The sequence below is a fragment of the Mesoplodon densirostris genome, chromosome 5 (assembly GCF_025265405.1).
Source record: "Mesoplodon densirostris isolate mMesDen1 chromosome 5, mMesDen1 primary haplotype, whole genome shotgun sequence".
NCBI classification, from domain to species: domain Eukaryota; kingdom Metazoa; phylum Chordata; class Mammalia; order Artiodactyla; family Ziphiidae; genus Mesoplodon; species Mesoplodon densirostris.
This window is the reverse complement of record NC_082665.1, coordinates 124853677-124869881: the sequence shown is the minus strand read 5'-3', so window position 1 is coordinate 124869881 and position 16205 is coordinate 124853677. Positions and strand designations below refer to the sequence as shown.

At 37.7% G+C, this 16205-nt stretch overlaps 1 protein-coding gene across 2 annotated transcripts in view; it reads left to right on the top strand.

Annotated features, from left to right (window-relative positions):
- The window catches only part of SATB1 (SATB homeobox 1), a 98047-nt gene that overhangs the window by 59514 nt on the left and 22328 nt on the right, over positions 1-16205 (top strand). For both annotated transcript variants that reach the window (XM_060100166.1, XM_060100165.1), the window contains exon 9: positions 8080-8235. In XM_060100166.1, the coding sequence (XP_059956149.1) occupies positions 8080-8235 (156 nt within the window). The remainder of the gene's footprint in view (positions 1-8079; positions 8236-16205) is intronic.

Below are 16205 nucleotides of genomic sequence, written 5' to 3'. Positions count from 1 at the left end.
CTTTTGGGGGGTTCTTTGGGGGTGAAAAGTCATCTTTAAATGGGATATTTGGCTCTACTACTATTAAGTAAAAAGGTATTTTAAACTCAATAGGAAAAAAAAAGTAATGAAGTCCATTTTATCCCTGCGCGTTTTAGAACCACCATTTGAATAGTAAATAAATAAAAATAAATAATTCCATTTGTATTTATGCTTTCCAATACCAACTGCAGCTGGTACCAATTACACATCATCTCGTTTGTAATCTTTCATAATTAAGTTTAATACAATCCTTGAAGGCAGCTTTAAATGGGGCTGATAAGGAATTCCATCCCATCCATATTCCCAGAAATGGGCACATTTTCTATTTTCCAAATTTTTGCACTTTTTAGAAAGGACAAAAGTCACCTGCCAGGTAATTTTGTGTATGCGCATCAGTATTTTTTTTAATCAAGTTTAAAAGGTAGCCTCGTAACTATTATAAGAATTGAGAAGTTAATTTTCAGTACAACTATTAGATACAAATTTGAGAGGGGATTAGATGTAAGATCCACAAGCAAATATATTTCTTACACATTTAATTTGTGGCCTGTACAACTCAACAATGAGGTCAGCTAAAACGACGGAAAGTAAATATGGAATACTAATTAAAAGTGCTTATGTAACATAATGTCATAATGAAATTATCTCAATGTTAATTTCATCAATAGTGAAAAATGGTCATCCATTTCCAAGTATAGAGATAAAACTCACTCAACACTAAAAATGAAACTGCCATAGATACTCCATAAATAAGAAATAGACATAATATACAGCCACTTGTGGAGGGTCTTAAACTGCATATTGTAATGTTCTGAAATGATTATTGTTTAGAAACATCCCAAAGGTCCATTTTCTCCGTTTTATTCAATGAAAATCAATTAAGTCTTGATGTCTATAGGAGCAGACAATAAGGAAGGCATTGCTGTAATTTTAAGAAAGACATTTTTCTCTAGCAGAGAAGAATGACACCCAAATACATGCATACATATCCATTTGCCGACACACACACTTACTGAATTTGATCTGTTAAGCCTTCAATACAATATTTCTTACCAAAAAGAATGAGGAACTGTTTATATACATATATGACTTTTGTAAGAGTGATTGAACAAAAAATGCTTGGACTTGATTGAACACTGAGTTTGTGGTGTTTAGAGTTATCATATGTACCATCATTAGTTAATTTTGCTGTTGCAGTCATCATTGGAAGGCCTCTGGGCAGAGTTATTTTACTTATCACTTAATCTTGCAATACTAACCAAAGAAGGGCTTACTTAAGACCAGTGTGAATTTAAGCATTGAGCTTCTTCTTCTTTTTTTTGTTTTAATCTATCCAAATATTTGACTTAGTAGTTCCTTAATATAGCTTTTGTTTTCTAATTTTTCTAGGACTTTAATGCTTTTATTTGTTTTCCAGATATGATTCTGCTTTCCTTACTCATCAAGTTTTTTGTTTTTTGTTTTTTTAGCCAAAATTACGTTAATTCTTTTTTTTTTTTTTTTTTTTTTTTTTTTTTTTTTTTTTTTTGCGGTATGCGGGCCTCTCACTGCTGTGGCCTCCCCCATTGCGGAGCACAGGCTCCGGACGCGCAGGCTCCGGACGCGCAGGCTCAGCGGCCATGGCCCACGGGCCCAGCCGCTCCGCGGCATATGGGATCCTCCCAGACCGGGGCACGAACCCGTATCCCCTGCATCGGCAGGCGGACTCTCAACCACTTGCGCCACCAGGGAGGCCCTACGTTAATTCTTAATTGTGATATTTATTTTTGTATACTATTAAGATACTCTGGGTTGCTTTCCTATATGTATGTCTAAAGACTATACCTGCTGATAAGTTGGGATAGAAAATATAATTTATTTTGGCCTGAATTACTGATAAACTGGTTGAGCCACCCTCAGCTGTATGTGTTTGTTCTCAAGAGGGGGTTTAGACCAAGCCTTTAGCTGGGATATTTAGCCAATGATGAATGTGCTTAGATACTGTAGATTCTTAGTGAAGCTCTTTCATAGAAAAAAAAGTTTCTATTAACACAATATTATTGGCCATCTAACCACATTCTGAAATGATTATCTGATATGTGTGAATAATTTTATTTCACTGCTTCATAGAGAATCCCTTTGCATTCCTTAATTTTATCATAACAGCTCACAACCGGTTTGTTCACCTTTTACCCTTTGACAGTGATTCAGTGAATTAAATTTTAGGGAACTTTTAATGTACTAAATGTATTATCAATGTAAAATGAGTACTTAGGATTTGGAAAAACAGGTTATAGAGCAGTTGAGTTAGTACTGTTTTGCAGCAGTTGAAATCCAGTGCTTAACCTGGAACCAATATACCACACATAAGGTTTTCATGTGCTTATTTACAAATGACTAAAATGGAAGAGGAATAAAGGAGGAGACCACAGGTATAGAAAAGGACTGCAGGAAAAAAATATTTTATATTTTTCCAGAGAGGAATCTGTGTGAAATCACTGTGCGTTTCATTCCCCCCCGTCCCCGCCCCTTCCAAATGAAGATATTTGAAATCTGTTTTGAGATTAGTCTTTGGCTTGGGTTGGACCAGAACAGGATTTCTTTCTAATGATTGTTGAAGGCAGAGGTCCCTTGTGGCTCACTGAAGACCCAGGACACCTTTAGGCCTGAGAGACTGGATTATCTTCTAGCTTCTCTGAAGAGTTTAGGTCGTATGGAAGATGATTGGGATGTCCCTGGGTCCTTCCAGACCAAGGACCTAAACCACTGAGGAACTCAGGTTATAAATCATCTTCAAGAAGGGGCTTCCTTCAGGCCCCGGGTGTTATTTTTAGGAGAACCTCACCAGGGAAAACCTAGACCAGCCTCAGGAAGCTCTTGGCTGGCTCTGCCTTGGCGAGATGGCTCCTGTGCACTCCTGTCCCTCAGGCTTCGGTAGGGGTAGCCACACCAGGAGCTTTGTCTTCTGGCTGGGTCAGTAGGCTCCAGGCCAGACCTGTTTGTTGAAAGCATATTTTCACAATGTATGTGCTCTAATTCAAGAAATATGAATACCTTGCATTTGACAATGATTCAGTTTTCTCAGCACCTTCACATGCATGAATTCATAGAATCATTATACCAACCTTTTGGTACGAGAAAAATGAGAAAAGTCAAATACTTAGTTTTCAAATCCCCTACTCAGTCTGATGCTCTTTCCCCTACCTCAAGCCACGTCCTCAGAAGACAGACATTTTAGAAAGGAGAAAATGAAACTCAAGGACTCTTTCTGTTTGTCAGAGAGGATGAGAAGTTTTCTTGTTAGGTTAGAAAGAGGAACACATGTGAAATATTCTTCTGATAGAATACATTGAATATTTGACAAATGGTCCACTTTGGAAGGCTTTAGACAGTTGGGCATTTCTGAGATTGTAGAGAAACAAGCCCTTTCCAAACTTTGGTAGTAGGAGTATCTGGGAGAAACCAATCCCTCCAGAGCTCCAAGCCCTTAAAGATTTCTTTTCTGACTATCGCTTAGCAAATTTTCCAGATGAGTTTACAAGATGAATCTTATTAACAGTAATTAATTATTATTTTCTGGAAGTTGTCTATTGCACTAAACATAGCCATTTTAAGTTGATGGTTTCTGTTTAGGTGTGCACTTATTATGGATTTATTTGTGTGTTTTAAGATGTGTGACTTTTGGAGTTAAATTAGCAATTTCTGTCTTCATAAGGACCATTTGAAAGCCTATAATTATCAAATTATAACTTTTACATGAATTATATAATATTTTTTCTTTTTTTAACATCTCTTTATGGCATTCTTTGGTTTCTTCTGAAGATGGGACATTTTATAACAATGTTTTAGAAAATGTACAAAGTTTATATTAATAGAAGCGATATATAATTAATCTGGTAGCTGCACACTTATGTATCTTTACAACACATTCTTCTATAGTATAATGAAACATAGGTTCAGTTATGGGCAGGAACTTCACACTTGATAAAAGTTTTATTTGTTATGAATCCCTTGACCAGCTTTATTTTAAGATCACGTATGTGCTTGGAAAACGCTTCTCATTAATGGTCATCTTTTAAAAGCTAGAGGACTTTTGAAAGTCCAGATCTGGAAAATAACTAATATTGTTTCTACAAAAGGAAGAAAAGTGTAAAAAAATAGAACCATGATACTCAAACAGTGTTAATATATAAAAATATGAAAATGGGGACTGTTTCCTATCACCAATAGGAATTCCTCAAAATAGCACGGATTTTTTAAACTAATGATAAAACCATTCCCTACTAAAAATTAGACATTCATGAGCTAGATTTAGCAAAGGGCCACCGAAAAGCAGGTACAGCACGTCTTAAAAAATAATAAGAATTTTCCCAAATAAAGAAGTCCTATATAACATCATACCCTCAGTGTATTGCAGTGATTTCTAAGATAAGCATTGGTGTTAGACTTAAGTTCAGTTCTCAGCCTTGCCCCATGGACAAATTACTTAACCTCTCTGTTAGCTTCTCAATTTAAAAATGGGGCAGTAATGTGACATTACCTACTCAGGGCTATTATGCAGGTTAATGTATGTTAACACAAGGCCCAGCTCATAATAAACAACTGGTAAATGTGAGTCTCTCTTATTATCATCATTATTATTAAAACTACATCAAACTTTAATTGCATATGGGCATGCCCTCACATATGTGTGCAGTATGAGCTTGCAGGCAATTCCACTTGCATCAAGGAAGAGCACACATGCCAATCAGGACCACAGTAGAGTCCATTTTGTGTAGCCTGTATGTAGTACATACACAGTACGTATGTAGTATATATAGTTCATTTTGTAGTATGGGTTGATGAATTCAGCAGCGGTAAAAGAGCAAAAAATTCTCATGGAAAATCTGTGTTCTACTGAACAATTGTAGTGAAATAGAAAGCACACCCTAGTGCTACACCCTCTCCCCATGTGGGAGGGTAAATAGCAGAAGCTCCAATTCTTAACTACTTCCCTGGCGCCACCATAATGATGGAGTGGTACACGCTACCTTGATAAATGCTATTCAGAAAGCAACTGCATTTATTTTACCTCCTGTGCTATTTGCAGAGAAGAGCTGAAGAGTAGTTTGTTTTGCCTGCAATGAACTACTTTATGAATTTTAATGTGTGATATAATATTAAAAGCTAAACCAGGATTAAAGAAGATTTTTTTTTGAGCTAAGCTAAAATAGTACTTAGTAGAGTGAGGTATAAAAGATTTTTGTTTCCATTTTTACCTGGGGAAAAATTTCAGCTTTCATATTTTTGAAAAGCTGTCCAAGTCAGTTCCCCTTAAGCAATACCTTGTGTTTAGAGAAAAATGTGGTTCCAGAATTCTAATAGCTTATCTCTAATAAGATGCATATCTGAGCCAACAAGATGATAAGGAAGAGCTTTTCTAAATATTTTTTAAATGAGTAATACAGTTTTTTAATATTTTTAAAACTTGTTGCTCTCACTTTTTTTTTTCTTTTTTTTTTTTTTTTGCGGTACGCGGGCCTCTCACTGTTGTGGCCTCTCCCGTTGCAGAGCACAGGCTCTGGACGCGCAGGCTCAGCGGCCATGGCTCACGGGCCCAGCCGCTCCGCGCGGCATGTGGGATCTTCCCGGACCGGGGCACAAACCCATGTCCTCTGCATCGGCAGGCGGACTCTCAACCACTGCACCACCAGGGAAGCCCTCTCACTTTTTTTTTTTTTAAAGAACTTTTACAAAGAACTTTTAAAAAGTACTTTTTTAAAAAAAAAAAAAGTACTTTTCAACTTTTGATTGTGTTGGCTACTAGGTTTTATTTTTATGATTTAAAATGTTTGCTTTTTGGTTCAAGTTGTAATTGCTTTATTAAAAAAAGAAAAATTAAACCAAAGACATTTTTAGAAACAAAATCACAGGGTTGAAACAAATGATTATAACCCACTTGAAGATAAATTCTTAAACATCATTTTTACAAAAGAATGAAAATGATTTTCAAAACACACTGAGACACCAAGTTTCCAAAGCCTGCCCTCTTAACTGTTGCTAAGCAGATGATACCAAGGAACTGTTTCTTCCAATGCCCTGAACTTCATGCCTCCATTTCCATAACATTCAATGTTCAAAGCGATTGAAATGGCTTTTCTTTTCTCTTTCATTTAAGCAGTGAAAAAAATAGGTATTAAAGGGGACCCCATGTGGTGATCAAATCTATCCTTCTGCCTCAAAGCAAGACCACCCCAGAGCAAAGTTGCGAATCTCAGCAAAGCAACTTTGTAAGCAATTTATGGTAATGCATTAACTCTTCTGGCTCCTAAAGTGGTGTTTAGCGGATTACTGCTTCAAAGCCCTGTGTCTGAGCCTAGTGGCCCCCAGTCCTTCGGATGCCTCCGTGAGTTAGTGCCCTTGCTTACTGGAGTGCAGAGCTGGCAGGGGAAGGCGAGAAATCCAGCCTCTGCTCTTGACGTTTCTGTCTGCGGATTATGCTTTAGGAGAGGCCAGTGAGGCCAGCCAGTGGGTCCCTCGTCCTGCCTCATCTTCTGTGTCCTCACTAGGGGCCTGTGGTCCAACCATTTCCCTGCATTATCCTTTCCGTGCTCCCAAGAGTAGTGTCCAGGTGGGAGAGTCTAGCTGCATTCTCCAGAGGTGAGTTATTTTGCTCACCAGCTAGAAGTTACGAGTCAGAAAGCACGTTGTAAAGGAGACTCAACTTTACTCTCTAAGTGCAGGGAATTAAATGGCTTAGGATAACCTCTGCCCCTCTTTTGATACCAGATATTTGGGGGCAGGGTGAAATAAACATTAGAAGACTTACTGTATGACTGGGAAGGTATGTCATTTAGTGCCCCAAAATCACTTGTTTATCTTAAAATGAGCTTTATTTTCTATTGTTCCTAGTGGATGAGAGAAATGGTCCAAGATCGTAAGTTTCTAGAGAAGGAAAACCTGTATTCTGTAAAGGACCCTAAGAAACGTGGTCCTTGATGAATCACTTTGCCGGGAGAAATGTGGTCCTACATCTGGACAACTTTTTATTTATGTTTTCATCAGTTTCCCAGTAAAAAGCAGCTACATGGTTCATATGTGAATTTCCCAGGCTGGTTGGTTCCTATAAATGCTCAATAAAGATCAAATTTTTATTTTAAAGTTTTAAAGATTGTTTTTAAGTTTTGAAGATTAATCATGGTATCAATAAATTTTGAGGTTGATTTTCCCCCTAAATTTTGTGGCATTTTTCTGCAGCTATCTGCTTATCATTATTACCAAAGGCATTGATATTAATTTCTCACTCAAGATTATACATTTTGAATATATTGTTAAGTCACTGTTTATATATTTTGTGTAACTTGCAGTCATGTTCTATTAAATATTGTGAAACATTTTCTTATTGTCTGGTTCCACCAGTCAAAAGGAGAGAGTTATATACAGCGGTGCCAGGAAATGATGAAAATAATTATACAGAACAGCTTGGACATGCATGTGTAAAATGCAACCAGCCTTTATGATAATTAAGCAAGGCACTCTACCTGTTTCATGGATGGATAGAAGATTTAAATGTGCAGCTCTACAAATGGCTTTGTTATGGAAGATTTTTTAAATGAAACATAAGAGGAAAAGGCATTAAAAAAAGAGTCTAAAATTAAAAAGGCCATAGTATGTAATAGCTATTAGTGATGCAATTGTCCCTTAGGCATTGGGTACCCAGCGAAGATACAGCACTGTGCATTATGATTTTAATTGTGAATTTCCTTTGTGAGAATTGCAGTGGAAGGTAATTGGGAAAAAATTAGTTTAGGGTTTTCAAGTCTTTGAAACTATTCCGTTTTCCAGAAAACTTACCTTATGGCATTATAATTCCTGGTTGTCAGCTGGCAGTTGCTGTCGTATTACAGCTGCAGTCACCTGTGACAATATGACTTCCTTAAGCAATCTGATATCCAGCTAAGAACTCATGTTGAATGACCACATTGTTGATCACCTTGATCATAAAAGGAGCAACAGTGTCCAGTTTGGATGCCGAGCCTGAGAAAATTCAAAACAGTTTGGCCAGTGGAAAATGACAAGCATGTTCAAAATGTTTTGTAGGTGAAAACCGCTACCATTGCCACTGAGAGGAATGGGAAACCAGAGAACAATACCATGAACATTAATGCTTCCATTTACGACGAGATTCAGCAGGAAATGAAGCGCGCTAAAGTTTCCCAAGCTCTGTTTGCAAAGGTGGCAGCAACCAAAAGCCAGGTAAGAGCCTCTGTTAGGCATGGAGAATGTTTATCTGCGATGCCTGTGAAAGTTCATTCGAAGGGGTGTCTATTTGCAAGTTGAACTTGCATCCCTGAGAGGTCACGGTTTCCAGGATTATTGACAGAGCTCATGATGAAACAGAGTGTTCAGATTCAGGGAACAGAGACACTTGGTTGTGTTTCCTCCAACATCTACTGTCCAGACCACAGATTTCTCAGGAAATCCCTGAGTCAGTTAATAGTTGTTTCCAGAGGAGTGCTGTAATGTATAGGAGGTTTCTCCATCTGGTCTATTGTAATGGAACAAATAACCTGAATTATTATTATTTCATTAGTACTTAGGTGACCTTGATTTCCATCCTAAAATACTACGAGCATTGTAGTTTTTTTCTGTTCCAACTCAGGCATCTACAGCTGTTAGGTGTGCTTATTAAAACAAAGTGACACACACACACACACACACACAGCTTTGCAAAATAATGATTTTAGTTTATATATATATATATATATATATATATATATATATATATATATGAGACACACAAATTTAATTACAATTAGAAAAATTGTCTAAATCTTTTGAATTATAAATGAATCAAATTGAATGGGAAAAGTGACAAATCCCCACAAGACATCCCTACAAGATAATGCAGTCTTTTTGTCATATATTGATAATTTATGTTCATCAGAAGTAGAGTCATCTATATGAACAAGCTCACAGTTATCTACTAACCCTTGTTCAAGGCCAGGAATACTTTTTAAAGGACCAGAAGAATACTGGTCTTATCCAGTGTAAGTCTTGTCCCCTTTGCAGAAAGATCTGATAACACTATCAAAGTGAGATTGAGAGGCAATCAAGGAAATTTTAGACAAATATATTTCATTATCGTTAATGAACTCTCCTTTGTAAAACAGCCTGGCTGCTGTCAGCCTCTGATAAAATTATGCAGTCCTGAGACTATTTACAATATGATGTATTTACAATACAGTACTTTCATTATTAGGTTTTTCTGAAATTTCACTCCAGCAACATTAATAGTGGTCCTTGATAGGAATTTTGCTTGAGAAAAGGTTGTTCTTGTTTAAGTTATAGGCTGGCTGGAAATACATAAGGGATATCTTGGAAATGTTATATAAAAATGATTAAACTCAAGCTGTGGACTGTAAAAATTATAGCTTTATAGGCCACATGCCTGCGTACCCTTCAATCACTGTCAAAGTGATAATTTCTACAATAATATGTTTCTTTTATTGTGAGATTCTAAACATCAAGTGCTGTTTAAACATTAAACTGAATTGTTTATGTTAGTGCCATACTCGGCGTGTCATACATCAGGCCACCGTAATCTCTCATGGAATGTAAAATTCTGTCATGAATCATGGCTTGTATATCGGAAATTACTGTAATTTTGATTGGAAATTACAGGGCTCTTGAAATGTTTCTAATTATGATAGAATGTCAGAGCCGCTTCAAACCTGTGTGCTTCTTCAGATGTCTTCATTTACATGCCAAGACTAGGCATTAAGGAGAAATGTCCTGTTCGCACGTCGCCCCTCACCCACCCACCCTGCACCTTCTTCTTTTGGCTATTTAGTCTAATTAGGATGAGGATCTCATATTTCAACATAGTTTATCCTGCTTTTCTTTCTGATTCTGCATCTCTTCTGACCTTTCCAATTAAATTATCAAGAATAACAGACTGTCTTCTTACAAGGCCAAACACTTTCCCCCAATCTCCAGAATAGATAAACAGAGAAACGAAACATGCATTATTGTGATAAGGGGCAGCCTTAAAACCAACAAACAAAAATAGAATATTAAAACTTTTGGGGAAGTTGGCATCTGTCATATAATCACCACCACCCTCCCTCTCCTTTCTGACGAGAGCATAGCTCCTTCTGGCTAGCAGTGTTTTTGCTACCTTCATTCTTTCTTTCTTTTAAATGATATCCCCAATTCTCCCCTCCTGGGCTGAGTTCTGATTTTGGAGCTATTCAGACAGTGGCAGCAATGGGTTGATAATGTCATGTGAGTGATGTTCTAGGGGTTTTTTAAACATCTTTGCTCTTTGGACTCCTGTCCTACAAAGCTCCCCGTGAGTCACTTTCAAAGATGTCAGTTGCCAACTGTGTATCTGCCATGACGGTGTGTTCCCCAGAACCCCCAAAGCCGCTAGCTCATCTCATTACTGGATGAAAGAGATTCCAAGGGGCCAATTGTAGACTACTGGGGTCCAGCAGACTGTTAACTTTCATCCCCTCACATAGTTTTTCCTAACTACTAATTTACTGGAACTTCATTAAAAAACGTTTCTGTACCTTTCTCTTAGCTGTTCAGTTTAGATGTTAGTACTGCCCTCTTTATGAAAATCTAAAAGTTGATGATTACTGAAAAATAAGACGGTCCAAAAACTGTATATATCCTTAAGAGAAGAGATCTGACTTAACAAGGGCAGGTAGTCCATTGACTTAAGTTCTTTTGACCTGCCATGATTTTTTGTGAAGGAAATAGAAAAACTAGAAAACAAACCAAAACCCCCCAAAAAATCTTCAAATCCGACGTACCTTTCCCATGGTCAGAATTCTTAACTTGCGCAAGAGTTGTTTATGCCTTGGAGATAGGTGCCAAGGCTTGTCAGCATGGGCAGAGGTCCTCCCAAATGAAGCACGTGTACAGAGGAATGTGCTGGAGCCATTTTATCTCAACCGATCCAGCCCCATCTGCTTCTGTATCTCACCCTGATTCTCTATGTTGGCCTAACATTCATTACCTTTTTTTTAGTGCTAGACCCTGTCATGCATTATATATTATCTGCATTTAGTTCTCAATAACCCTGTGGGCTGTAACATTGATTTCCTCATTTTATGCGAGGGTTACTTGACTAAAAAGTAGGAGAGCCAACCCCAAATTCTGCATCTCTGCATCACTATTTTAGTGTCTCCTCAGGGTTCCAGGCGGCTTCAGGACCAAAGGAAAGAGGAATTAGGGATGCTGGACTAATTGATAGTGGAATGGGAGGGGCTTTCCTTTCTTCACTGACATATTCATGGAATATGGGTTCTTGCCAACATAGGGCCCTTAGAAGCCAAGCTTTTTTTTTTTTTTTTTTTTTTTTGTAGTACGCGGGCGTCTCACTGTTGTGGCCTCTCCCGTTGCGGAGCACAGGCTCCGGACGCGCAGGCTCAGCGGCCATGGCTCACGGGCCCAGCCGCTCCGCGGCATGTGGGATCTTCCCGGACCGGGGCACGAACCCGTGTCCCCTGCATTGGCAGGCGGACTCTCAACCACTGCACCACCAGGGAAGCCCAGAAGCCAAGCTTTTTCATGTCTGTTTGGGGTTGGGGTGTAGGGAAGGGTACATGGTGGAGGACTCAAAGGACGCTATGGTCCAGGCTGAGTCACTGCTGTTCTGGTATTGGGAAATGATTTAACTTTTTTGAGCCCAAGATTTCTTTTAACATGGGAGGAGGTCCCATGCTGTCATGCATGCAGAAGAGCTTTTAGATTTACGGCACTGTAACACAAATAGATAATGTCTTACAATGTGCTAAGCAAAAGACTCAGACCTGCACACAGAGTGACTTATTTATTATCTATTTATGTATCTCAGATACTTTTTATTTTACAAGGTAAAGCTTTAGGTAAATCCCCTGAATGGCAGGCAGCAGAATTATTTTGAAAAGATAGTACAGCCCCAGAATGTGGTGGAACCAGACGTGTAGCTGTGGTCTGCAGTGACTAATGCACAAAGTATTTTCAGGAAAAGAAACCAACTTTTCAGATGCCACCATTTTGCATGTATTATACTTTCTCTTCGATGAGTGATAGAAATGAGATTGTTTTTAACGTTAATAGAAATGTCTGTGTAAAGTATGCAACTACAAACTGAAGGTAGGCTACTTTTTGTGCTTGGGTAGGAAAGAAGGCTAATGCAAACTTTAAAAAGATGATACGCTTTAAACATAATGTGAATAGCTACAAATGAATACACTGTATATTGTGGGTATTCAAACAAGCAGCCGTTTTTCCAAGTGAATCATATTAGAATTTTATCAAACATTTAGTCTGATAGCATTCAAATAATTACGAGAGCAGAATTCACTAATTTTACTGTTTAAAAAAAATAGTTGATTTGGGTAATAACCATTACGGTATCAAGGTTCAGTTACTGTTCAGTGGTTATAGTGTTTTCATATGGGAGACGGAAATGGAATTTTTTCCTTAATGGTGGCAGATGTTGGAATCTAATTTTATTCCACAGCAAACCTCCTGAGAGCTCTGAGACTTAAGGTGTATGTCCAGCAAGGGGACATTAGCAGTGCCGTAGGCCTTGCCTTGTACATCGAATTGTTACATTGATTTTCATGTTTGCAGAGGTGGAGCTTGCAGATACAGTAATGCAGTCAGAATAAAGGGCTTTTCCAGAGCGGTTGCATCCCCACTTGCGCTTAGAAAATGATTTCGCTCTAGTGCTTTATTGAACAGGGTATTTCTTTTAGGTAAAGCAGCTAGATGATGGAAATTCTATTTGACTGAACATGCTTTTCAATAGAATCTTTTGCAGTCTCTACCTACCAGTCCTGTAGTTACTGGACTCTTTGGCTGCAACAACTTCGACTGCTTGATAGGTGTGGTTTTTTTGCACTAAAAAAAGAATTTCTGCCTCTGTGAAGATAGCACGACCAGTAGAAGAGACCAAATAATTCGAAGCCTTTTGCTTTCTTCCATCTACTTTTCAGACACTTTTGTCATTGAGATTCAAGACCTCTAGGATGGGAGAGAAAGGGGAGAGTGAAGGAGAAAGAAGAAAGCTTTAGTGCTCTTTGGGCTTGTAGGTAAAAAAAAGAAAAAAGCATCTTCAGATTTAGTAATTCTTAGATGGTGATTGGAATGCCTTAAATACGAGTAAGACATGATATGTCACAAATCATTAGAGGTAGAAATAGGGCTAAGAATGCCATTTTCATTGCTGGTTATAGGAATCTACAGTGATAAAATCCAGGAAAAAAAAAAATCACAGTACCATGACTGCATTCTGTATTCTAGCATGTCAGCAAAGGCATCTTTTATTTTCTTAGCATCAAATTACACTTCACGGAAACTACACTTTGAAGCCCTGTGCTGATTCATTTTTTTTGGAATGTTCACATAACAGACTTCACTGCAACACGATTTTACCTGTGTAGCCTCCTGTTTCAGATCCACAGGAGGCCCCTACAGATTTGCGAGTCACGGTTCCGGTTATTTCTGGTGCCACATGCTTTTCTAGCAGCCTGTGGGAAGATCTTTACATCGTGTCCTCAGAGCCCCTTCTCTTGGGCTAATAGAGTTGCCTTCAGCCAGCATCTAAGAAGAGAACTGCCTCTTCATATATTTTCCATCTAGTGCCTTATTTTATTTTACTTTATTCATTTATTTATTTTTCTTTTACTGGGCGGGAGGAGGTCGTGGGGAGATACCGGTTAGGTTTCCCTGGATCAGCTTCTGGGAAGAAGGAAGAGGCCAAAGGAATGCTTGAAGGGAGAAGAGAAGTAAGACAGCCCAGTGTGTAGCATCTCAGGACCTGCCTGTATTCAGGTTTACCTACATTTGGGGAGGGCCCGGTGTTGCCTTCTTGATAAGGACGTGGAGACCCGTCCATCTCCTATTTAAGGTGTTCTGTGGGAGCCATCTCTAAAAATCCCTTCTGTCTAAATATTGGGAATCCATATTGGATTTAGTTTTCTGCAGTGTAGACCTATCTTTATGTCTCTAGTGGTTGCTCAACAGGACTTTTGAAATTAATGGCTTTAAATACATAAACATTGACATAATCTAGCACTTTAAAGGTACATGATTGTATGTTATACAATGTTTTAAGAACTAAATTTGTGAATCTGAATATGAGCCCTTTCCACATTTCTGTGTTATAAAAACAAGCATATGTTTTAATTAATCTAGGGTTTGATCAAGGAGGTTCAGAATTATTAAATAGAACACGTACTTGCCGATCATAGTTTTGGCTAAAAAAAAATCACGTAAAGGGGTGTTTTTCCCCCAGGCACTTGATATTGTCTATTGCGGCAAGTCGAACCAAAACTTCTTGGTTATCTTATTGCCACCTTCAAATTTTTAAAAAATTTCTTTTCCTCTAAAATTTAAAATTTGATAACTAGAGTGATAGAAATTCATCTTCCTCATTCTCCCATTTAATAAGTTCACTGTAACAAGTATAGTCATAACTCATTAAACCCAGTTTCTCCATCTTTCAAAAAATGTTATAGGAAAATATTAGTCAAGATTTGAAAAGAAGCAATTTGTGAATATTGAGCCAACTCTCTAAAGAGGATCATCATGTGAGGAAGTTCCGGGAAGGTGACCACAGGAGTGGTCCACTTTGAAGCAGGCCAGTTTAATGCATTCTAAAGCATGAGTATAGCAAGTACATATTCGTAGAATCTGCTTTAATCTAAGGCCACCTTTTGTCCTAAAATGTAGTATAAGTTGAAAAGTGTGGACTCACAATATCCTACGAAAGTTCCTCTTTTCAGAAGCCCTTCTAGAATCATCTTTGACAATTGAAGAGTTAAAGTTCTTCAGGATAGGATCCAGTATCTACAAAATGGGAGTAAGGAAGAGACCAAACCCATGGGGTTTTAACTCTTAAATAGGAATGAATTTCAAAACGGAATGTCATTCAGTTAAACTTCACACATAATTATAACACTGATTTCGTTCTTTCACAAACTACCAAGTGAAAAGACAAAGTGTTTCTCAGAAGTCTCAACAGTTGTCTTTTATGGTTTGGGTAGTAAAGGTAGGTTTTATTTTAGCTTTATTTTCTTTTTCCCTCATATGAGGAATGAAAATAAAAGCCCCGTGAAATGAATGAGCTCTAAAAATGCATTTATGCAAAATGACAATAGAAATATAGCTCTGGAAGAAACTGCACTGTTAAACTTTCACATCTAAAAGAGGGATGGTAGAACTTATGTTGGTAATAGGAGTCTGATGTAGAATTTTTTGGCCTTGCAAGACCTGCACCTTAAAAAGTAACCTTTGAGATTATTCATTTTTATAACTATAGCTGTTATGCTTTTGCACATGCAGTTCTTTTGTGTGACAAAATGACACAACTAAATCATAGACCACCCATTTATATATATAAAATATACATATTGAAAATGTTTTTTATATATATTTATATTTATAAACATTTATATATATATAAATATAAATACATAAAAATATAAATAAATATGTTTATATTTATATATCATATATAAATATAAAATATGTATATTATATATATATAATATATATGTATTTTAGAGATTAATAGTAATATAGCCACTTTATAATTTATCATTAAATACCTTGTAAAAATATAAGCTCCAATCTGCTGGTGGCGTCGCCATACAATTGCTAAATTGATGAAGTTGTCCTTTTTCTAAGACTTAATCTACTTCTGTTGTCTGGTCATAGAGAATCTGTTCTCCTTTGATTTCTTGCTTCAACCATTCCAGTGGCCTTTTGTGTAATTTTTTTTTTTTTTAAACAATCCCCTTTTCAACCCGTATGCCTCAGGAATTGGGTTGAAACACACTGTTTCATAAACCACCAGCCTCCTCGGCTGCCTCGGTGCCTCTGATTCTGTAAATCAGATCATAGGCAGCATGCTGTCATATAATAAGGTGTCTGATCCTTATTACCAGTTTGTTGATGCACAGGCTCCTTCAAATTGACCATTGCAACACATGGTTTCCCCTGAAACTAGCTGTGATAATTAGCGTGGTTCTAATGAGACAGAATGTCACTGATCTTGTGCTGAACTGTCGAGTCTTGATGCTACGGATGGGAACTGTCAGAGCCTGCCATCTGTGACAGCGCTTGGCGTATTCCGGTGGCAAGGTAGAGCATGCTCAATAGACTAGTTTCAAACAAATGGCCCTTTTCTTGACGAGAGCTCTGTGTTCTGTTCAACTCAA